The sequence below is a fragment of the Bombina bombina genome, chromosome 6, assembly GCF_027579735.1.
Source record: "Bombina bombina isolate aBomBom1 chromosome 6, aBomBom1.pri, whole genome shotgun sequence".
In the NCBI taxonomy this organism is placed as follows: Eukaryota; Metazoa; Chordata; class Amphibia; order Anura; family Bombinatoridae; genus Bombina; species Bombina bombina.
The window spans coordinates 486,577,040-486,602,910 of NC_069504.1; the positions used below are offsets into that span (position 1 = coordinate 486,577,040).

General features: G+C 40.8%; 1 protein-coding gene across 1 annotated transcript in view; it reads left to right on the forward strand.

Moving 5' to 3' along the window:
• REC114 (REC114 meiotic recombination protein) overlaps positions 1-25,871 on the forward strand; it is a 384,911-nt gene that overhangs the window by 341,587 nt on the left and 17,453 nt on the right. Inside the window, exon 6 of the mRNA XM_053719304.1 lies at positions 9,080-9,236. Coding sequence (XP_053575279.1) covers positions 9,080-9,236 — 157 coding nt within the window. The remainder of the gene's footprint in view (positions 1-9,079; positions 9,237-25,871) is intronic.

A 25,871-nucleotide genomic window follows, 5' to 3' on the forward strand; every position in this document is an offset into this window, starting at 1 on the left:
TATTTTAGCGCTTTTTTGCGCAGTAAAAATTCAGTCACAATCTGTCTACTTCATCCTCCATGATCCAGATCGTCTCTAGAGAGCTCAGGGGTCTTCAAAATCCCTTTTGAGGGAGGTAATCAGTCACAGTAGTCCTGTGACAGTGTATTTGACTGTGAGAAAAATGTTAATTATATAATTGTTATCCGTTTTTGGGTACTAAGGGGTTAATCATCCATTTGCTGGTGGGTGCAATCCTTTGCTAACTTAATACATTTACTGTGAAAATTTGGTTGCTATAACTATTTTTGTTCATTGTTATTTCAACTGTGTCAGTTTTTCTGTGCTTCTTAAAGGCACAGTAACGTTTTTTTATATTGCTTGTAAATTAATTTTGAAAAGTATTTCCAAGTTTGCTAGTCTCATTGCTAGTTTGTTTAAACATGTCTGACTCAGATGAATCTCTTTGTTCACTATGTTTAAAGGCCAATGTGGAGCCCAATAGAAATTTATGTACTAATTGCATTGATGCTACTTTAAATAAAAGTCAATCTTTACATGTAAAGAAATTATCACCAGACGACGAGGGGGAAGTTATGCCGACTAACTCTCCTCACGTGTCAGTACCTGCGCCTCCCGCTCAGGAGGTGCGTGATTTTGTGGCGCCAAGTACATCAGGGAGGCCCTTACAAATCACTTTGCAAGACATGGCTACTGTTATGACAGAAGTATTATCTAAGTTGCCAGATTTAAGAGGCAAGCGCGATAGCTCTGGGTTAAGGATAGAGCGCGCGGATGAGATGAGAGCCATGTCAGATACTGCGTCACAGTTTGCAGAACGTGAGGACGGAGAGCTTCATTCTGTGGGTGACGGATCTGATCCAGGGAGACTGGATTCAGAGATTTCCAATTTTAAATTTAAGCTAGAGAACCTCCGCACATTGCTAGGGGAGGTATTAGCGGCTCTGAATGATTGTAACACGGTTGCAATTCCAGAGAAATTATGTAGGTTGGATAAATACTATGCGGGTACCGGTGTATACTGACGTATTTCCTATACCAAAAAGGCTTACAGAGATTATTAGCAAGGAGTGGGATAGACCTGGTGTGCCTTTTACCCCTCCTCCCATATTTAGGAAAATGTTTCCTATTGACGCCACCACACGAGACTTATGGCAGACGGTCCCTAAGGTGGAGGGAGCAGTTTCTACTTTAGCTAAGCGTACCACTATCCCGGTGGAGGATAGTTGTGCCTTTTCAGATCCAATGGATAAAAAATTAGAGGGTTACCTTAAGAAAATGTTTGTTCAACAAGGTTTTATTTTACAGCCCCTTGCATGCATTGCGCCTGTCACTGCTGCGGCAGCATTCTGGTTTGAGTCTCTGGAAGAGGCCATTCACTCAGCTCCATTGGATGAAATAATGAACAAGCTTAAAACACTTAAGCTAGCTAACGCATTTGTTTCTGATGCCGTTGTGCATTTAACCAAACTTACGGCTAAGAACTCCGGATTCGCCATCCAAGCGCGCAGAGCGCTATGGCTTAAATCCTGGTCAGCTGACGTGACTTCTAAATCTAAATTGCTTAATATTCCTTTCAAAGGGCAGACCTTATTCGGGCCCGGCTTGAAAGAAATTATTGCTGACATTACGGGAGGTAAGGGCCATGCTCTACCTCAGGACAGGGCCAAATCAAAGGCCAAACAGTCTAATTTTCGTGCCTTTCGTAACTTCAAGGCAGAAGCAGCATCAACTTCCTCCGCTCCAAAACAGGAAGGAGCTGTGGCTCGTTACAGGCAGGGCTGGAAAGTTAACCAGTCCTGGAACAGGGGCAAGCAGGCCAAGAAACCTGCTGCTGCCCCCAAGACAGCATGAAGAGAGGGCCCCCTATCCGGAAACGGATCTAGTGGGGGGCAGACTTTCTCTCTTTGCCCAGGCTTGGGCAAGAGATGTCCAGGATCCCTGGGCGTTGGAGATCATATCCCAGGGATACCTCCTGGACTTCAAGACTTCTCCTCCACGGGGGAGATTTCATCTTTCAAGGTTATCAGCAAACCAAACAAAGAAAGAGGAGTTTCTACGCTGTGTACAAGACCTCTTACTAATGGGGGTAATCCACCCAGTTCCGCGGACGGAACACGGGCAGGGATTCTATTCAAATCTATTTGTGGTTCCCAAAAAAGAGGGAACCTTCAGACCAATCTTGGACTTAAAAATCCTAAACAAATTTCTAAGAGTTCCATCATTCAAAATGGAGACTATTCGAACCATCCTTCCCATGATCCAAGAGGGTCAGTACATGACCACGGTGGACTTAAAGGATGCCTACCTTCACATACCGATTCACAAGGACCATTACCGGTATTTGAGATTTGTCTTCCTAGACAGGCATTACCAGTTTGTAGCTCTTCCCTTCGGATTAGCTACGGCTCCAAGAATCTTTACAAAAATTCTAGGATCACTTCTGGCGGTACTAAGACCGCGAGGCATAGCGGTGACTCCGTACCTAGACGACATTCTGATACAAGCGTCAAGTTTTCAAACTGCCAAGTCTCATACAGAGATAGTTCTGGCATTTCTGAGGTCGCATGGGTGGAAGGTGAACGTGGAAAAGAGTTCTCTTTTTTTTTCACATCTTTTTTTTTTTTATTAGAAAGATCTCCACAAGGTATACAATAAACATAAGATCGCAAGACATCCATTATATATACATGTACATGCAGCAAACAATAACTAAAATTTTATGCCATTTGCAAAACCATCTTAATCTTGTTGGAGTTTCTTTGATATAATAAGACAAAAACCGAAAAAAAGAAAGAAGAAAGAAGAAAGAGAAAGAGAGAAAAAAAAAAAAAAAAAATTTCCTTCCAAGACCCCCTCCCACCGTACCCGCGCCTAACACCCTTAACATCGTTGGCACTGAATTCCTACGCTAACCAGGAGGCCGGAAATTTATTCAGTAGGACTAATTCTGCAAAACTTATGGACAAGCGAAATGGATAAAGAATCTGTCTCTGCACCGGAAGAGAATAAGACTTAATAATTGGAAGCCATCCAACAAGAAAGTCTTCAATCCTCTTCTCTGACGCATCTTGAAGATGAAATGATTCAAAAATAATTTGTTCTTGTATTTCTTTTTGGACTGTTGATAAACTTGGAACTCTACTCGCCTTCCAATTCTTAAGGATAAGGTGGCGAACTGCAAGAATAATTGTATTAAATATATGAATCAAACAAGGGGAACTATTGTTAGCTGAGGGAAATAATAAAACTACATTTTGTAAGGTGATAGAGACATTTACACCATAGAGAGCACCAAGCCAGAAACAGATTTTAAGCCATAGTTGATTTAATTTGGGACACCACCAGAACATATGGAATAGATACGCTCTAGACTTGGAGCACCGTGGACAGTTCCCCAAACTAGTAGGGAAAAACTTTTGAATTTTAGATGGATATAGATAATAATTATTCAGCAACTTCACGTGTGACTCTTTCCAGCTCATAGATAATCTACATTGATTCAGCATCTTGAAACTCAGGATAATCCTGTCATTATCAGTTCCCGGAATAGATGGGCACAACCACTTACTTATCCCATCCAAATACTTTTCACTTTGCTTTGAAAGCATGATATCATACATCAAAGAGATGGATGTGTTACCCAACTTAAATTTTTGAATTAAACTTTTAATATCCGACCACGCTATCATATTCCCAGCTTGCCAATTCTGACTATATGTATAATGTCGTATCTGAAAATAGGCATACATATCTGATCTGGGCAACGCATAAGTTTGAAATATATATTCCGATGTATGCACCTGACAGTCTTCATCCATCACTTGTTTTACATAAAGTAAACCTTTATCTGCCCAAGATTTAAATATCTTTTGATGAATACCCGGGATAAATTGCGGATTACCCTGGATGGGGAGAAAATCTGAAAAGGTAGAATCTATACCTAAACATCCACAGAACTTATACCATGCTATAACAATGTTTTTAAATGACATCATTCTACAGATATTAGACGGAAGTTGTTTTGGTTTACAATGTAAGATGGCTTTTAATGAAAAAGGACGTATATAGAACGCCTCTTCCTGTCCTACTGCAATGAGATTAGTTTCAGTGATCCAGTCTAAAGCAAACTTTACCATGGCCACGATATTATATAGCTTAATATTGGGCAGAGCCAGGCCCCCCATATTTTTCTTCTGCATAAGCTTAGCTAAAGCTATTCTTGTTTTTTTTTCTTTCCATATAAATTTGGAAAAATAGCTATAAAGCTTCTTTATATCTAGATTAGATATGAAAATAGGTAAATTTTGCACCATATATAAGAGTCGTGGGAAGATAATAATTTTTATTAAGTTTACCTTAGCAGAGATGGACAGTGGATAAGATGCCCAGAGCTGAAGATCCAATTTAATTTTTTCAAATAAAGATGAATAATTTGCTGCGTACCATAATTTCGGATTTCTATGTAATTCTAACCCTAAATATTTAACTACATTCACAACTTTAAATGGGATAATCCCCATATAGGGAAGCCTTTCGCCCACATACATGAGTTCGCTTTTATCTAGATTAACTAGGTAGCCCGAGAATGAGCTAAATTCAGCAAATATTTGTACAATTACTGGAATGGTTAGATGAGCGTTATCCACAAATAGCAGGATGTCATCTGCATATAATAGTGACTTCAAACGGTTAGCGCCAAGTGATATACCAGTTAGTGTATCTCGGAATCGAATTGCCAAGGGTTCTATCGCTAGATTAAAGAGAAGGGGGGACAGCGGACAGCCCTGCCTAGTGCCACGTTGTAAAATAATCTCTTGTGACCGGATACCATTTATCAGCAAAAATGATCTAGGTTTTGAGTAAACTTTGCTAATATATTGAATAAAATTACCAGCAAATCCAAAATTAATTAATGATCGAAATAGATGCTCCCAGACGATGGAATCAAACGCCTTGACAGCGTCTAGAGTCAGAACTGCTGAATCGCGAGTTACCGAATTATTAATGCTCTGCTCTGAGTTCCACTCATAATCAAGAAATGCAATTACCTTACGAATATTCTTAGATGAGCTTCTAGATGACATAAATCCTGTCTGATCTGGGTGGATTATATTCTGTAAACATCGGCCAAGCCGAGCTGCAATAATACTGGCCATTATTTTGTAATCAGTGTTAAGCACTGATATAGGCCTATAAGAAGCCGGATCCTCAGGGTTTTTTCCTTTTTTAAGTATGAGAGAAATGTTTGCCTCTACAAACCCTCTCGATATACTATTATCGGACAGATAATAATTATTAAATAATCCCACTAAGAACGGAACTAATTCATCTTTAAGCGATTTATAAAATTCAGCTGGCAGCCCGTCTGGGCCAGCTGCTTTATTTAATTTAAGGCCATCAATTGCTTTACATATCTCCTCTTTATTTACAGGTTGATTTAGCGCTACCAATTCTTCCGTTTGAATCTTGGGGGTACTAACCTTCGACCAGAAAATATCTTGATTATGCTGGCTTACAGAAACCGACGCATACAGTTGCTGGTAATAGTTATGGAACACTTGGCTGATCTCTATTGATTTGAAAAAACGATTTTCCCTATTCTTGATAACTGAAATAAAGTTGTTTTTTTTCCTGTTCTTAACTAGACGCGCCAGGTGTTTTGCGGAACAACCATGGAAACTCTTATACTTTAAGCTAAGCCTCATCTCTTCTTCTTGAGATTTTTGCTTTAAGAACACGTCCCTTTCCTTTCTAACCTCCAAATATGCATACCAGTTTATCGTAGAGGGATCAAGATTAACCTTGCTATAGGCCATCTTAACATTATTAGCTAATAGAAGTTCCTGCTCCTTCCTCTTTTTGGAGCATCTACTCATATAGGCAATAATCTCTCCACGCATTACTGCCTTAGCTGCCTCCCAATAAATCTCTAATTTATTCTTGTAGTCAGAGTTACATAACACATAGTCATTCCATATAGTTCTCATCCTAGATATAAACCTAGGACTAGTATATAAGAATCGGGGAAAAGAAAAAAAAGGTACACTAACCCTGGTCTCTCCTACTCCTGTGAATGTCAACGAAATAATAGCGTGATCGGATACCATAAACTCACCAATCCCAGCACTAACCGGATATACCGATAATGATTCTGATATTAAAAAAAGATCAATCCTCGAGAATGTCCTATGAGCCTTTGACTCACACGTGAAAGCTCGTGTTTGTGGATTCTGTATTCGCCAAATATCAGTCAAGCTAAATTTGTTACAGAATTTTTTAAAATACTTCGCATTTCTCTTATATTCTGCAGTGTTCTTATAGAGAAACGATCTAATTCTGGACATATCGTCATATTAAAATCTCCACATAAAATAAGATTTTCCCTTTGATATGGAAATATTTTGTTCTGGATCAGCTCCCAAAATTGAGATGAAAACTTGTTAGGGGCATATATATTACAAAAAATATATTTTACACTACTGATCATTACTTGAAGCAAAATATATCTAGCTGCGGGATCTATCTCTACGTTAATAATTTTGTATTCTAAATCTTTATGCAATAAAACTGCGACTCCTCGTTGTTTATGGGGGCCGGAGGAAGAGATTACTTTACCAACCCATTTTGTTCTAAGCTTAGCGGCTTCCGCCCCATCTAAGTGGGTTTCTTGTAGGAATACTAACCCTGGTTTTTCTTTAGCTAGTGTTTTAATAACTAGTTTACGTTTACTCGGGGAGGAAATCCCTCCCACGTTCCAAGATAGGACTTTAAATCCGACTTCCCTCATCCAGCCTTAAAATATATATAGCCCTGAAAAAAAAGGTACGGATGGGCAACAGCGGGGGGGGGGGGGGGGGGGGAGGAAAAAAAAAAAAGACTTAAAAACATAACTCTTAACACAGATTACAATAGCTCTCTCTAGAGACAGATTCCTGACTCTTTGTGAATTAATACACAACAAAAAACATAGATTAAACATATCTGTGCTAAAAATCAAATAATATTTGATAAGAAATAAAAAGAACAAACATATTATACAATTCTCATATAAGTGCGCTATCTTCCGCACCTTCATACTAGTTACTGTCTTTCTGGATTAGCTTAAATTTCTAGGCTTTTCATGAATTCTTGGATTTCTGAGACTTCGTTGAATATAAATTTAGATCCTTTATTTTCAACTATAACTTTGGCCGGATAGAATAAACTTGCTCTTATCCCTTTACCGATTAACTGTGAGCAAAAAGGTGCCATCATTCTTCTCCGCGCAGATGTCTCGGCGGAGAAGTCTTGAAACAGCAAAATCTTGCTGTTCGCAAATCTCAGGGTATCAGCTTTTTTAAAAAGCTTCAGAATCTCCAGCTTATCCTGAAATTTGAGAACCTTAAAGACACACATCCTAGGTTTAACCGACCCTGAGGTAGAGTTTCTCTTAGGGCCGACTCTGTGCGCCCTTTCAATTGCTAAGGGGAGCACATGAGCTGGAAAACCAATAGCCTGCGGGAGCGTAATAGAAGTAAATTTAATGAGATGTTCAAACTCGAGGGATTCCGGTAAACCAATAATCCTTATGTTATTCCGCCTGGAGCGATCTTCAAGATCCTCCAGGCGCAATTGCATATTATTTAGTTTGACCTGCTGTGATTGGATTACATTTTCTTGAGTAGTCAGTCTGTCTTCAACTGAGGAGATTCTACTCTCCGCTTCCCCCATTCTTACAGAGAATAACTTGACCTCAGCAGACAGTGTCATCATCTCTGTAGAGATAGTCCCTAATTCTTTTTTAATTTCCTCAAATTGAGGGGAATCAATAAGAGCTGATACACTGTCTGCTGACATATCTGGATTGGAGTCGCCCAATTTATTATATCTTTTTCCCTGGCTTTCACAGGCATTTTGGGCGAATTATTTTTACTAAGTGTTACAAATTTTTCCATGTAGTGAACTTCAAGAAAAAAAAAAAAAAAAAAAACCCGAATAAAAAAAGACCCTCGTGTGAAGTGATCTAAAAAAAAAAAAAAAAAAAAAGAAGCTTTCTGTGTAAAAAAAGTGAAAACAGCAAAAATAAAACTAATTTTAAATTTGTGATATATAAGTGTGTATATTTTTTTCCCCTTTTTTCTTCCCCTTTCCTTCCTCTTCTTTTGTGTTCTATGTGACTAGTACTTCATTATCTTCATGATAATGCCTTTACTCAAAAATGTGTGAATACGATCAGTGTATAGTGCTTAAGGCCAATGACCTATATATACATAGAAAAAAAAAATAGAAAAGATTTAATTTAGACTCCAATCTTAGAACAACCTATTGATACCCACTCTTCTGTGATCAGACTCAGCAAATAGGAATATTCAAAGCGATAACCAATAAGTACCCCTCACATGATCCTTTCTGCAGAAGTTTTAACTTAAGGAGGTATATCTAGACACACAATTACATCAACAGACTACTTGATATTACTACTATAAAGATGAAACAAGCATCATAGACTTTGTCTCCTTTTTTTTTTTTTTTTTTTAACACAATCCTAATCCCCTCGGTCTAGCAGCGATTTTTAGTCCAGCAACAGTGTCAATTAATGTCCGTCAGGGCTTAGCCTGTTTAGACCATGTCTCTGATTATACTTAAATAAACAAAAAGCCCTGCTGGGCTATTACACAAACTCAGCTTTATCAGCAAGCCAAGTTTTAAATTTTAATGGGAAGTCCTCCAGTATCGCCTACACGATATAGAAATGTCTCAAAGTCACTTCAAACTGATTTTCCAGTCACCCGCCTCCTTCAGGGGGTCGGAGACATATCAAGATCACCAGGACACGAGTGGTTCAAGAGACAGTTAGTGCCACAAACAATCAATATGGAATAAACAATGAACCACCAATACGCTACCTCCTCTGGACCGGGAAGCGGCGGCTGGAATACCCTTGTTCGGCAGCACTATTCCTGATAGATCCGTGCCGTCACCTTAACTGGCCATAGCAAACTTGGCCCTGCTGCTACCCTCGGCACCTTGACTCTACTGCCCCAGGGGAGCGCGATTTCCAGATCCCTCCGCGTAGTCACCACTCTCACTTCCTCAGCTCATCTGTAATCCAGCGACAGGAGGATCCGCGTCTTCCGATGACGCTACTACTCCGAGGCAACACCTCCACCACTCCGACCATCCACCTTTCGCGGATCTTGAGCTCCTCCTCACCTCAGACGGAGCTCCGGCCACAGGAGCAGACAGGGGGTCTAGTAAGTAATTTTCTTAGCCTCAGTGTACGATATCAGCCACATCTTAATATCTGGTTGTTAACTTTTTCTTCTTAAATAATTGCTCAGCAGCGGTCATGCCCGCAGGCAAATACAGCCTTATAGGTTTCCTTTCCAGCTGGCGTTATTATGCCCAGCTACTGGCCCCCATGGTCCGACAGAAATGGGGCAAGGAGTGAAGGCTTGGATTACTTTCAACGGCTACACGCCGACATGGAGCAGCATGAACTTTAGCTCCGCCTTCTCACCGGAAACCGTCGGAAAAGAGTTCTCTATTACCACTTACAAGAGTTCCCTTTCTAGGGACTCTTATAGATTCTGTAGAGATGAAAATTTACCTGACAGAGGCCAGGTTATTAAAACTTCTAAATGCTTGCCGTGTCCTTCACTTCATTCCACACCCGTCAGTAGCTCAGTGCATGGAAGTAATCGGCTTAATGGTAGCGGCAATGGACATAGTACCATTTGCGCGCCTGCATCTCAGACCGCTGCAATTGTGCATGCTAAGTCAGTGGAACGGGGATTACTCAGATTTGTCCCCCCTACTAAATCTGGATCAAGAGACCAGAGATTCTCTTCTATGGTGGCTCTCTCGGCCACATCTGTCCAAGGGGATGACCTTTCGCAGGCCAGATTGGACGATTGTAACAACAGACGCCAGCCTTCTAGGCTGGGGAGCAGTCTGGAATTCCCTGAAAGCTCAGGGATTATGGACTCAGGAGGAGAAACTCCTCCCAATAAATATTCTGGAGTTAAGAGCAATATTCAATGCTCTCCTAGCTTGGCCTCAGTTAGCAACTCTGAGGTTCATCAGATTTCAGTCGGACAACATCACGACTGTGGCTTATATCAACCATCAAGGGGGAACCAGAAGTTCCCTAGCGATGTTGGAAGTCTCAAAGATAATTCGCTGGGCAGAGTCTCACTCTTGCCACCTGTCAGCGATCTACATCCCAGGCGTGGAGAACTGGGAGGTGGATTTTCTAAGTCGCCAGACTTTTCATCCGGGAGAGTGGGAACTTCATCCGGAGGTCTTTGCTCAACTGGTTCGTCGTTGGGGCAAACCAGATCTGGATCTCATAGCGTCTCGTCAGAACACCAAGCTTCCTTGTTACGGATCCAGGTCCAGGGACCCGGGAGCGGTGCTGATAGATGCTCTGACAGCCCCTTGGGTCTTCAACATGGCTTATGTGTTTCCACCTTTCCCAATGCTTCCTCGTTTGATTGCCAAGATCAAATAGGAGAGAGCTTTGGTGATTCTGATAGCGCCTGCGTGGCCACGCAGGACCTGGTATGCAGACCTAGTGGACATGTCGTCCTGTCCACCGTGGTCTCTGCCTCTGAGACAGGACCTTCTAATTCAGGGTCCTTTCAAACATCCAAATCTAATTTCTCTGAGGCTGACTGCATGGAGATTGAACGCTTGATTCTATCAAAGCGTGGTTTCTCGGAGTCGGTTATTGATACCTTAATACAGGCTAGGAAGCCTGTTACCAGAAAAATTTACCATAAAATATGGCGTAAATATTTACATTGGTGCGAATCCAAGTGTTACTCATGGAGTAAGGTTAGGATTGCTAGGATATTGTCCTTTCTACAAGAGGGTTTAGAAAAGGGCTTATCTACTAGTTCGTTAAAGGGACAGATTTCTGCTCTGTCTATTCTTCTACACAAACGTCTGGCTGAAGTTCCAGACGTTCAGGCTTTCTGTCAGGCTTTAACTAGGATTAAGCCTGTGTTTAAGTCTGTTGTTCCGCCGTGGAGCTTAAACTTAGTTCTTAATGTTCTTCAAGGCATTCCATTTGAACCCCTTCATTCCATTGATATCAAGTTGTTATCTTGCAAAGTTCTGTTTTTGATGGCTATTTCCTCGGCTCGGAGAGTCTCTGAGTTATCTGCCTTACATTGTGATTCTCCTTATCTGATTTTCCATTCAGACAAGGTAGTTCTGCGTACTAAACCTGGGTTCTTACCTAAGGTAGTTACTAACAAGAATATCAATCAAGAGATTGTTGTTCCATCTCTGTGTCCTAACCCTTCTTCAAAGAAGGAACGACTTTTGCATAATCTGGACGTAGTCCGTGCCCTGAAATTCTATTTGCAGGCAACTAAGGATTTTCGTCAAACTTCTTCCCTGTTTGTCGTTTACTCTGGACAGAGGAGAGGTCAAAAGGCTTCGGCTACCTCTCTCTCTTTTTGGCTTCGTAGCATAATACGATTAGCCTATGAGACTGCTGGACAGCAGCCCCCTGAAAGGATTACAGCTCATTCTACTAGAGCTGTGGCTTCCACCTGGGCCTTTAAAAATGAGGCCTCTGTTGAACAGATTTGCAAGGCTGCGACTTGGTCTTTGCTTCACACTTTTTCAAAATTTTACAAATTTGACACTTTTGCTTCCTCGGAGGCTGTGTTTGGGAGAAAGGTACTTCAGGCAGTGGTTCCTTCTGTTTAATGTTCCTGCCTTGTCCCTCCCTTCATCCGTGTACTTTAGCTTTGGTATTGGTATTCCATAAGTAATGGATGACCCGTGGACTGACTACACTTAACAGGAGAAAACATAATTTATGCTTACCTGATAAATTCCTTTCTCCTGTAGTGTAGTCAGTCCACGGCCCGCCCTGTTTTTACGGCAGGTCTTAATTTTAATTAAACTCCAGTCACCACTGTACCCTATGGTTCCTCCTTTCTCGTATGCTTGGTCGAATGACTGAGTATGACAGGTGAGGGGAGGAGCTATATAGCAAGCTCTGCTGGGTAATTCTCTTGCAGTTTCCTGTTAGGAAGAGAAATATTCCATAAGTAATGGATGACCCGTGGACTGACTACACTACAGGAGAAAGGAATTTATCAGGTAAGCATAAATTATGTTTTTCCCTTACCCTAGTAAAAAAGGATGATGTTCCTGGAGTCATTCTGAAGTAATCGATGACTCCAGGCTAGTCATCAGAAGCCATCCTGAAGTATGCCCACAGGCAGAAATAAATAAATGAGATGAGTCTAGTCATTCACTGTCTGTTCATGCTTGTTAAGTAATAATTAAGGTAATCTGCTAATCATTCTGAAGTCGTCATCCAGAATTTTTAACCTTACCTGATGACTTTACAAGCCTGATGATGTGCAAATGACTTCTAAAGTAGTTTAATGATCATCAAATTACTTCAGGATGGTCCCTAAAGAAATCCTGTTTGTACAGTGGTTGCTAGGAGACACCTGCACTGTAGTAGCTCCTCTCAGTTTCTTGTCATGCTCAATAGAGGACCTTTGTTGCAAAAATCATGTGAAAGTAGATCTTTTATACGTTGTATAATGGTAGATCCCTTATTTCAATAAATGCACTGACTACACTAAGAATTTCTAAGTGCTCATTTTGCAAGAAAACAAATATGTTTTTATAAAGTAACCTTTATATTCTCTTATTTGTGCAGTTTTTATTTACTTGTGTATTGAGACATTTATACTCTGGCATTTGTTTCCCAGTTTTTGGAATCCTGGTTTTATCTTTGGTTTGTCTAACCTGCCTTGTGTTTTCTTGTGTTCTTTCATTAACGGTTGGTGACTCAGCTTCTGCTATCGATTTTGTATTGTATTTGTTTGAGTTGGTTTTGACCCAGATTGTTTGGCTATGTGTTATAGGTCAACTCTGTTCCTGAAATCTTAATATCTTCCAACATTTGTGGCAAGGGTTAAGTAGGTTGAGGGGGACCATCACTATTTTGTGGGTGGGGTCATGTCAGGAGGTGCAGAGTCATTGGTGGATAGTGTGCGGGATCATGGATGTGTCTGGGTGGATTGTGGGCAGGGCTAAGGGAAATTATGTAAATAGGGACCCATAGCTGTCTCAAAAGAAACATGAGACAGAGCTCAGAATTAGGGATTATCCTTCATAAATAGGGACAGTTAGGAGGTCTGTATCTTTATATCATTGCTACATCAGAATTCAGAATACTTTGCTGAGTTCATCACTATCAAATATACTCCATTTGTGTGAGCTGCACTTCAGGTATTGTTAAACTTCTATTTTGTGCAGAATACTCACGCAAAGTGCAAAATAGTGCAGTCTGGGTCCTTAAGAGCTCCCCAGCTAGCTCACACCGGTCACTGTCAGCAGTCAATCTATCACCAAACTCCACAGAAAACACCATACACATACAGGATTAGTGATTTTGGTGATTGATTGACTGCTGACAGTGACCGGTGTGAGCTAGCTGGGGAGCTCTTAAGGACCCAGACTGCACTATTTTGCACTTTGCAATAAGTGCTGCTACTCTGAGTATTGTGCACAAAAGTGGGTTTTATCACCTCTGGAATTTTACCCCAAATTACTATGCCATTGGAGCGCCTTCTTTTTTTTTCTTTTTTGTTTCTAACATCCAGATATCTGGCATTCTCTGAAAAGCCGACCGTGGCATCTGATCATCCTGGATTTTTCACCTGCCTGACAGTGGCGCCTCTGTGATAATTGGTATCATTCTTATAAGTAGGACTGAGTATTCTTTATTTATTTTGTACTTAATGTATTTTTCGGTCGTGCAGTGATTGATTTGTACTTATTTACTATTTCAGTACCCTGTGCAGTGTTGAATTCATGTGGAATATGTAACCAAACTGATTTAAAGGGACAGTCTAATCAAAATTAAGCTTTCATTATTCAGATAAGGCATGCAATTTTAAACAACTTACTAATTTACTTTGATCAAATTTGCTTTGTTCTCTTGGAATCTTTTGTTGAACGCTAAACCTAGGTAGTCTCAGATGCTAATTTCTAGGCCCTTGAAGGGCATATGCCCTCTTATCTCAGTGCATTTCAACAGTTTTTCACGGCTAGACAGTACTAGTTCATGTGTGTCATATAGATAGTATTGTGATCACTCCCTTGGAGTCATTACTAATTGACTAAAATGCAAGTCTGTCAAAAGAACTGGAATAAAGGTCTACAGAAGCTTAGATACAAGGTATTCACAGAGGTAAAAAGTATATTAATATAACAGTGTTGGTTATGCAAAACTGGGTAATAGATAATAAATAATGTGATTATCTTTTTAAACAATACAAATTCTGGAGTAGTCTGTCCATTTAATTTCATTATCACAAATAAGAAACTACAAAAATAGAATAAAAGTGAGAGGTTAAGTTCCCAAACAAACATAAACAGCATGGAAATGCTAAAATTAAACTCCAGAATTAAATCATATATGGTGTTATTACACTATCTATGGGGGTTTCATTTTGGATTCCCCTTGCTTTTTAATGCTTGATTGGGAATATAAATTTGTGTGTAATCTGATACACACAACTATTTTGTTCCACGCCTAACTAAAAAAGCTCAATCCATGTACTCAAAATTTTCAGCATTTGTACTATATAACATATAGACATAACTGCCAAATCAAACTGAAGAATGACTACAATATGGAATATGAAAATTAAATGGCAAAAGAAATTCATTAAAACCACAGTTTTTTTACTCAAGTATGAAAAAGGATATATCTGAATATATAATATTATAAGTGGGAGGAGTATTTAAGCCTTTGGCTGGGGTGTCTTTGCCTCCTCCTGGTGGCCAGGTTCTTATTTCCCAAAAGTAATGAATGCAGCTGTGGACTCTTTCCATTTAGGAAGAAAACCACAGTTTTGACTCAAGTATGAAAAAAGATATATCTGAATATATAATATTATGTTCTAAAATTTTTTAAATTAAACTGACGATACTGAAAGCAAGGAGAAAGTACACCCCCTTATACATTTAGCAACCATTCGTTAAAATTTGCATTCAAAGGGCTAGATTACAAGTGCTGGAAAAAAAGGTTTTGCACTAGTGCAATCGTGATTTTGCAAGCTATTTTCATTCTGTAGGGTTTTTTTTTGTTTGTACGGTTAGTTTTTTTTTGGTTTGTTTTTAAAGTTAAGATTAGGGGGCATATTTATCAAGCTCCTGCAGACTCGCCAGAAACAGCAGTTATGAAGCAGCGGTCACAAAGACCGCTACTCCATAACCTGTCCGCCTGCTCTGAGCAGGCGTACAGACATCGCCCGAAATCAACCTGATCGAGTTGATTGACATCCCCCTGCTGGCGGCCCATTGGCCGCGAGTCTGCAGGGGGCGGCGTTGCACTAGCAGCTCTTGTGAGCTGCTGGTGCAATGCTGAATACGGCGAGCGTATTGCTCGCCGTATTCAGTGAGGTCTGTCGGACCTGATCCGCACTGTCGGATCAGGTCCGACAGACCTTGATAACTAGAGGCCTAGGTCTTTATTTAATTTTACAGGTAAGCTTTTTTTTATTTAATTTATGGTTATTTTAATGTGGGTTAAGTTAGGGGGTGTTAGGTTATAACTGTGTTAAGGGGGGATGGCGATTTAGGGGTTAATAGTTTATTTAGGTATTTTGCGTTGTGGGGGTGGCAGTTTAGGGGTTAGTAGTTTAATTTAGATCTTTTGCAATGTGGGGGGATGGCGGATTAGGGGTTATTTGGCTATGGGCTTTTTTCTTCATTGATTTCTATGGGGAAAGCGAAAATATAAGGTAGTTTGTGCAAGTAGGGTGTTAGAAATGAATGGAGAAAAAAAACCTAAGGGGGAATACAAGCTATGTGAAAACTCCGCTTAGGATTTTTTAGCTTTTTGGGTTACCGCTAGAGCAAAATAACATAATTTATGTAAGAATTTAACTGATAAATTAAATTCTTTCATATTGGCAAGAGTCCATGAGCTAGTGATGTATGGGATATACAATCCTACCAGGAGGGGCAAAAAGTTTCCCAAACCTCAAAATGCCTATAAATACACCCCTCACCACACCCACAATTCAGTTTAACAAATAGCCAAGTAGTGGGGTGATAAAGAAAGGAGTAAAAAGCATCAACAAAGAAATTTGGAATAATTGTGCTTTATACAAAAAAATCATAACCACCATATAAAGGGTGGGCCTCATGGACACTTGCCAATATGAAAGAAATGAATTTATCAGGTAAATTCTTACATAAATTATGTTTTCTTTCATGTAATTGGCAAGAGTCCATGAGCTAGTGACGTATGGGATATCAATACCCAAGATGTGGAACTCCACTCAAGAGTCACTAGAGAGGGAGGGATAAAAATAATAACAGCAATTTTCCGCTGAAAAAATAATCCACAACCTAAAATAAAAGTTATTCTCATAATGAAAAGAAAAACTTAAAACATCAGCAGAAGAATCAAACTGAAACAGCTGCCTGAAGAACTTTTCTACCAAAGACTGCTTCTGAAGAAGCAAATACATCAAAATGGTAGAATTTAGTAAATGTATGCAAAGAGGACCAAGTTGCTGCTTTGCAAATCTGATCAACTGAAGCTTCATTCTTAAAAGCCCACAAAGTGGAGACTGATCTAGTAGAATGAGCTGTAATTCTCTGAGGCGGGCCTGACCCGACTCCAAATAAGCTTGATGAATCAAAAGCTTTAACCAAGAAGCCAAAGAAATAGCAGAGGTCTTCTGACCTATCCTAGGACCAGAAAATATAACAAATAGACTAGAAGTCTTCCTGAAATCTTTAGTAGCTTCAACATAATATTTCAAAAGCTCTCACCACTTCCAAAGAATGTAAGGATCTTTCCAAAGAATTCTTAGGATTAGGACACAAGGAAGGGACAACAATTTCTCTACTAATTTTGTTAGAATTCACAACTTTAGGTAAAAATTTAAATGAAGTCCGAAAAACCACCTTATCCTGATGAAAAATCAGAAAAGGAGATTCACAAGAAAGAGCAGATAGCTCAGAAACTCTTCTAGCAGAAGAGATGGCCGAAAGGAACAACACTTTCCAAGAAAGTAGTTTAATGACCAAAGAATGCATAGGCTCAAACGGAGGAGCCTGTAACGCCTTCAAAACCAAATTAAGACTCCAAGGAGGAGAAATTGATTTAATGACGGGCTTAATACAAACTAAAGCCTGTACAAAACAGTGAATATCAGGAAGTTTAGCAATCTTTCTGTGAAATAAAACTGAAAGAGCAGAGATTTGTCCCTTCAAGGAACTTGCAGACAAACCCTTATCCAAACCATCCTGAAGAAACTGTAAAATTCTAGGAATTCTAAAAGAATGCCAAGAGAATTTATGAAAAGAACACCATGAAATGTAGGTCTTCGAAACTTGATAATAAATCTTTCTAGAGACAGATTTACGAGCTTGTAACATAGTATTAATCACTGAGTAAGAGAAACCTCTAGGACTTAGTACTAAGCGTTCAATTTCCATATCTTCAAATTTAATGATTTGAGATCCTGATGGAAAAACGGACCTTGAGACAGTAGGTCCGGCCTTAACGGAAGTGGCCAAGGTTGGCAACTTGACATCCGAACAAGATCCGCATACCAAAACCTGTGTGGCCATGCTGGAGCCACTAGCAAAACAAACGATTGTTCCATGATAATTTTGGATATCACTCTTGGAAGAAGAACTAGAGGCGGGAAAATGTAAGCAGGATGATAACACCAAGGAAGTGTCAGCGCATCCACTGCTTCCGCCTGAACATCCTTGGACCTGGACAGCTATCTGGGAAGTTTCTTGTTTAGATGAGAGGCCATGAGATCTATCTCTGGAAGACCCCACATCTGAACAATCTGAGAAAACACATCTGGATGGAGAGACCACTCCACTGGATGTAAAGTCTGATGGCTGACATAATCCGCCTGCCAATTGTCTACACCAGGGATATGCCCCGTAGAGATTAGACAGGAGCTGGATTCCGCCCAAGCAAGTATCCGAGATACTTCTTTCATAGCTTGGGGACTGTGAGTCCCACCCTGATGATTGACATATGCCACAGTTGTGAAATTGTCTGTCTGAAAGCAAATGAACGGTTCTCTCTTCAACAAAGGCCAAAACTGAAGAGCTCTGAGAATTGCACGGAGTTCTAAATTATTGATTGGTAATCTTGCCTCTTGAGATTTCAAAACCCCTTGTGCTGTCAGAGATCCCCAAACAGCTCCCCAACCTGAAAGACTTGCGTCTGTAGTGATCACAGTCCAGGTTGGCCGAACAAAGGAAGCCCCTTGAACTAAACGCTGGTGATTTAACCACCACGAGTGTCGAACATTTGGATTTAAGGATATTAACTGTGATATCTTTGTATAATACCTGCACCATTGATTCAGCATACAAAGCTGGAGAGGTCTCATGTGAAAACGAGCAAAAGGAATCGCGTCCAATGCTGCAGTCATGAGGCCTAAAACTTCCATGCACATAGCCACTGAAGGGAATGACTGAGACTGAAGGTGCCGACAGGCTGCAACCAATTTCAAAAGTCTCTTGTCTGTTAGAGACAGAGTCATGGGCACTGAATCTATCTGGAAACCTAAAAAGGTGACCCTTGTCTGAGGAATCAAGAATCTTTTTGGTAAATTGATCCTCCAACCATGTTTCTTTCATGTAATTGGCAAGAGTCCATGAGCTAGTGACGTATGTGATATACAATCCTACCAGGAGGGGCAAAGTTTCCCAAACCTCAAAATGCCTATAAATACACCTCACCACACCCACAATTCAGTTTTACAAACTTTGCCTCCTATGGAGGTGGTGAAGTAAGTTTGTGCTAAGATTTCTACGTTGACATGTGCTTCTCAGCATTTTGAAGCCCGATTCCTCTCAGAGTACAGTGAATGTCATAGGGACATGGAGAGTATTACCTATTGAATGCAGTGATTTCCCTAACGGGGGTCTATTTCATAGGTTCTCTGTTATCGGTTGTAGAGATTCATCTCCTGCCTCCCTTTTCAGATCGACGATATACTCTCATATACCATTACCTCTACTGATAACTGTTTCAGTACTGGTTTAGCTATCTGCTATATGTGGATGGGTGTCTTTGGTAAGTATGGTTTTTATTTCTTAAGACACCTCAGCTATAGTTTGGCACTTTATGCATTTATATAAAATTCTAAATATATATATTGTACTTATATTTGCCATGAGTCAGGTTCATGTATTTCCTTTTGCAGATTGTCAGTTTCATATTTGGGAAAGTTAATATTGAGGAATATTTTTCTTACCTGGGGTTTAGTCTTTTTTTCAATTGACTACTTGTTTTAATTTGCGGGCTGTCTTAGGCTCGCGGGTGGGCTAAATGCCACACTTTATTGCGTCATTCTTGGCGCGAGAATTTTTCGAGGCACGTCCGTTGACGCAAGTTCGTAATTTTCGGCGTCGTAGTTGACGATGGGGTTCACAGGGTTGCGTTGTTAGTGACGCGAGTGTGTCACTTCAGGACATTGCCCCATTGCTTTTGCCTCTTGCTTTTTTCTAAGTCAGAGGGATATGTTATTTGCATTTTTTCCTGGAAATAAGGAAATTGATAATTTTGCTTTATATGTTGTTTTCTCTTTTTACATTCTGCAAGATGTCTCAATCTGATCCTGCCTCAGAAGTATCTGCTGGAACTTTGCTGCCTGACATCGGTTCTACCAAAGCTAAGTGCATTTGTTGTAAAATTGTGGAGATTATATCTCCTAATGTCATTTGTATTAGTTGTCATGATAAACTTTTACATGCAGATAGAGTGTCCATCTGTAATAGTACATTACTGGTTGCAGTTCCTTCAACTTCTAATGTACATGATATACCTGTGAATTTTAAAGAATTTGTTACTGATTCTATTCAGAAGGCTTTGTCTGAATTTCCACCTTCTGATAAGCGTAAGAGGTCTTTTAAAACTTCTCATAAAGTTGATGAAATTTCAAATGACCGACAACATAATGAATTATCCACTTCTGCTGAGGATCTATCTGATTCGGAAGATCCTTCCTCAGACATTGACACTGACAAATATACTTATTTATTTAAAAACATAATTTATGCTTACCTGATAAATGTATTTCTCTTGTAGTGTATCCAGTCCACGGATCATCCATTACTTATGGGATATTCTCCTTCCCAACAGGAAGTTGCAAGAGGATCACCCACAACAGAGCTGCTATATAGCTCCTCCCCTCACTGTCATATCCAGTCATTCGACCAAAACAAGACGAGAAAGGAGAAACCATAGCGTGCAGTGGTGACTGTAGTTTAATTAAAATTTAGACCTGCCTTAAAAGGACAGGGCGGGCCGTGGACTGGATACACTACAAGAGAAATAAATTTATCAGGTAAGCATAAATTATGTTTTCTCTTGTTAAGTGTATCCAGTCCACGGATCATCCATTACTTATGCTATACCAATAACAAAGCTAAAGTACACGGATGATGGGAGGGACAAGGCAGGATTAAACGGAGGGAACCACTGCCTGAAAAACCTTTCTCCCAAAAACAGCATCCAAAGAAGCAAAAGTATCAAATTTGTAAAATTTTGAAAAGGTGTGAAGCGAAGACCAAGTCGCAGCCTTGCAAATCTGTTCAACAGAGGCCTCATTTTTAAAGGCCCAGGTGGAAGCCACAGCTCTAGTAGAATGAGCTGTAATCTTTTCAGGGGGCTGCTGTCCAGCAGTCTCATAGGCTAAGCGAATTATACTCCTAAGTCAAAAGGAAAGAGAGGTTGCCGAAGCTTTTTGACCTCTCCTCTGTCCAGAGTAAATGACAAACAGGGAAGATGTTTGGCGAAAATCTTTAGTAGCTTGTAAGTAAAACTTCAAGGCACGGACTACGTCCAGATTATGTAAAAGACGTTCCTTCTTTGAAGAAGGATTAGGACACAATGATGGAACAACAATCTCTTGATTGATATTCTTATTAGAAACCACCTTAGGTAAAAACCCAGGTTTGGTACGCAGAACTACCTTATCTGCATGAAAAATCAGATAAGGAGAATCACATTGTAAGGCAGATAGCTCAGAGACTCTTCGAGCCGAGGAAATAGCCATTAAAAACAGAACTTTCCAAGATAAAAGTTTAATATCAATGGAATGAAGGGGTTCAAACGGAACTCCTTGAAGAACTTTAAGAACCAAGTTTAAGCTCCACGGGGGAGCAACAGGTTTAAACACAGGCTTAATTCTAACCAAAGCCTTACAAAATGCCTGGACGTCTAGAACCTCTGCCAGACGCTTGTGCAAAAGAATAGACAGAGCAGAAATCTGTCCTTTTAAAGAACTAGCTGATAATCCTTTGTCCAAACCCTCTTGGAGAAAGGACAATATCCTAGGAATCCTAACCTTACTCCATGAGTAATGCTTGGATTCACACCAATAAAGGTATTTACGCCATATCTTATGGTAGATTTTCCTGCTGACAGGCTTTCGTGCCTGTATTAGTTTATCAATGACTGACTCGGAGAAGCCACGCCTTGATAGAATCAAGCGTTCAATCTCCATGCAGTCAGTCTCAGAGAAATTAGATTTGGATGATTGAAGGGACCTTATATTAGAAGGTCCTGCCTCAGAGGCAGAGTCCATGGTGGAAAGGATGACGTGTCCACTAGGTCTGCATACCAGGTCCTGCGTGGCCACGCAGGCGCTATCAGAATCACTGATGCTCTCTCCTGCTTGATTTTGGCAATCAGTCGAGGGAGCAGAGGAAACGGTGGAAACACATAAGCCAGGTTGAAAAACCAAGGAGCTGCTAGAGCATCTATCAGCGTCGCTCCCGGGTCCCTGGACCTGGATCCGTAACAAGGAAGCTTTGCGTTCAAGACGCCATGAGATCCAGTTCTGATTTGCCCCAACGATGGATCAGTTGAGCAAATACCTCCGGATGGAGTTCCCACTCCCCCGGATGAAAAGTCTGACGACTTAGAAAATCCGCCTCCCAGTTCTCTACGCCTGGGATGTGGATCGCTGACAGGTGGCAAGAGTGAGACTCTGCCCAGCTTATTATCTTTGAGACTTCTAACATCGCTAGGGAACTCCTGGTTCCCCCTTGATGGTTGATGTAAGCCACAGTCGTGATGTTGTCCGACTGAAATCTGATGAACCTCAGGGTTGCTAACTGAGGCCAAGCCAGAAGAGCATTGAATATTGCTCTTAACTCCAGAATATTGATTGGGAGGAGTCTCTCCTCCTGAGTCCACGATCCCTGAGCCTTCAGGGAGTTCCAGACTGCGCCCCAACCTAGAAGGCTGGCATCTGTTGTTACAATCTTCCAATCTGGCCTGCGAAAGGTCATACCCTTGGACAGATGGACCCGAGATAACCACCAGAGAAGAGAATCTCTGTTCTCTTGATCCAGATTTAGTAGAGGGGACAAATCTGAGTAATCCCCATTCCACTGACTTAGCATGCATAATTGCAGCGGTCTGAGATGCAGGCCCGCTAATGGCACTATGTCCATTGCCGCTACCATTAATCCGATTACTTCCATGCACTGAGCCACTGATGGACGTGGAATGGAATGAAGGACATGGCAAGCATTTAGAAGTTTTGATAACCTGGACTCCGTCAGGTAAATTTTCATCGCTACAGAATCTATAAGAGTCCCTAGGAATGAGACTCTTGTGAGTGGGGATAGAGAACTCTTTTCCACATTCACTTTCCACCCGTGCGACCTCAGAAATGCCAGAACTATCTCTGTATGAGCCTTGGCAATTTGAAAGCTTGACGCCTGTATCAGGATGTCGTCTAGATACGGAGCCACCGCTATGCCTCGCGGTCTTAGAACCGCCAGAAGTGAGCCCAGAACCTTTGTAAAAATTCTCGGGGCTGTGGCCAACCCGAAGGGAAGAGCTACAAATTGGTAATGCCTGTCTAGAAAGGCAAACCTTAGGAACCGATAATGATCTTTGTGAATCGGTATGTGAAGGTAGGCATCCTTTAAGTCCACTGTGGTCATGTACTGACCCTGTTGGATCATGGGTAGGATGGTCCGAATAGTTTCCATTTTGAATGATGGAACTCTGAGGAATTTGTTGAAGATCTTTAGATCCAAAATTGGTCTGAAGGTTCCCTCTTTCTTGGGAACCACAAACAGATTTGAATAAAACCCCTGTCCCTGTTCCGTCTGCGGAACTGGATGGATCACTCCCATTACTAGGAGGTCTTGCACACAGCTTAGGAATGCCTCTTTCTTTATCTGATTTGCTGATAACCTTGACAGATGAAATGACCCTTGTGGAGGAGAAGCTTTGAAGTCCAGAAGATATCGCTGAGATATGATCTCCAATGCCCAGGGATCCTGAACATCTCTTGCCCACGCCTGGGCGAAGAGAGAAAGTCTGCCCCCCACTAGATCCATTTCCGGATAGGGGGCCGTCCCTTCATGCTGTCTTGGGGGCAGCAGCAGGCTTTCTGGCCTGCTTGCCCTTGTTCCAGGACTGGTTAGGTTTCCAGGCCTGTCTGGAATGAGCAACAGTTCCCTCTTGTTTTGAAGTGGAGGAAGTTGATGCTGCTCCTGCCTTGAAATTTCGAAAGGCACGAAAATTAGACTGTTTGGCCTTTGATTTGGCCCTGTCCTGAGGAAGGGTATGACCCTTGCCTCCAGTAATGTCAGCAATAATTTCCTTCAAGCCAGGCCCGAATAAGGTCTGCCCTTTGAAAGGAATGTTGAGTAACTTAGACTTTGAAGTCACGTTAGCTGACCAGGATTTAAGCCATAGCACCCTGCGCGCCTGGATGGCGAATCCGGAATTCTTAGCCGTTAGTTTAGTCAAATGAACAATGGCATCAGAAACAAATGAGTTAGCTAGCTTAAGCGTTCTAAGCTTGTCCATAATTTCATCCAAAGGTGCTGTACGGATGGCCTCTTCTAGGGCCTCAAACCAGAATGCCGCCGCAGTAGTGACAGGCGCAATGCATGCAAGGGGCTGTAGAATAAAACCTAGTTGAATAAACATTTTCTTAAGGTAACCCTCTAATTTTTTATCCATTGGATCTGAAAAAGAACAGCTGTCCTCAACCGGGATAGTGGTACGCTTTGCTAAAGTAGAAACTTCACCCTCCACCTTAGGGACCGTCTGCCATAAGTCCCGTGTAGTGGCGTCTATTGGAAACATTTTTCTAAATATAGGAGGTGGGGAAAAGGGCACACCGGGTCTATCCCACTCCTTGCTAATAATTTCTGTAAGCCTTTTAGGTATAGGAAAAACGTCAGTACACACCGGCACCGCATAGTATCTATCCAGCCTACACAATTTCTCTGGAATTGCAACTGTGTTACAGTCATTCAGAGCAGCTAATACCTCCCCAAGAAATACACGGAGGTTCTCAAGCTTAAATTTAAAATTAGAAATCTCTGAATCAGGTTTCCCCGCGTCAGAGATGTCACCCACAGACTGAAGCTCTCCGTCCTCATGTTCTGCATACTGTGACGCAGTATCAGACATGGCTCTTACAGCATTTGCGCGCTCTGTATCTCTCCTAACCCCAGAGCTATCGCGCTTGCCTCTTAATTCAGGCAATCTAGATAATACCTCTGACAGGGTATTATTCATGATTGCAGCCATGTCCTGCTACTGTTTAAGGTGAAATCAATACATTTAGTACACATTCTCCTATGGGGCTCCACCATGGCTTTCAAACATAATGAACAAGTAGGTTCCTCTGTATCAGACATGTTTAAACAGACTAGCAATGAAACTAGCAAGCTTGGAAAACACTTAAAACAAGTTTACAAGCAATATAAAAAACGTTACTGCGCCTTTAAGAAACACAAATTGTCAAAATTTGAAATAACAGTGAAAAAAGGCAGTTACACTAACGAAATTTTTACAGTGTATGTAACAAGTTAGCAGAGCATTGCACCCACTTGCAAATGGATGATTAACCCCTTAATACCAAAAACGGAATAACAAATGACAAAAAACATTTTTTAAACAGTCACAACAACTGCCACAGCTCTACTGTGGCTTTTTACCTCCCTCAATACGACTTTTGAAGCCTTTTGAGCCCTTCCGAGAAGTCCTGGATCATGCAGGAAGAAGCTGGATGTCTGTGTCTGTAATTTTTGCTGCGCAAAAAAGCGCTAAAATAGGCCCCTCCCACTCATATTACAACAGTGGAAAGCCTCCAGGAACTGTTTCTAGGCAAAATTCAAGCCAGCCATGTGGAAAAAACTAGGCCCCAAGAAGTTTTATCACCAAACATATATAAAAAACGATTAAACATGCCAGCAAACGTTTTATATTACACTTTTTTAAGAGTATGTCTCTCTATTAATAAGCCTGATACCAGTCGCTATCACTGCATTTAAGGCTTTACTTACATTACTTCGGTATCAGCAGCATTTTCTAGCAAATTCCATCCCTAGAAAAATAATTTAACTGCACATACCTTATTGCAGGAAAACCTGCACGCTATTCCCCCTCTGAAGTTACCTCACTCCTCAGAATATGTAAGAACAGCAAAGGATCTTAGTTACTTCTGCTAAGATCATAGAAAACGCAGGCAGATTCTTCTTCTAAATACTGCCTGAGATAAACAGTACACTCCGGTACCATTTAAAAATAACAAACTTTTGATTGAAGAAATAAACTAAGTATAAAACACCACAGTCCTCTTACGACCTCCATCTTTGTTGACAGTTGCAAGAGAATGACTGGATATAACAGTGAGGGGAGGAGCTATATAGCAGCTCTACTGTGGGTGATCCTCTTGCAACTTCCTGTTGGGTTGGAGAATATCCCATAAGTAATGGATGATCCGTGGACTGGATACACTTAACAAGAGAAATAGAGTATATGCGTTCTTTGTTAAAAGAAGTGTTAATTACTTTGGATATTG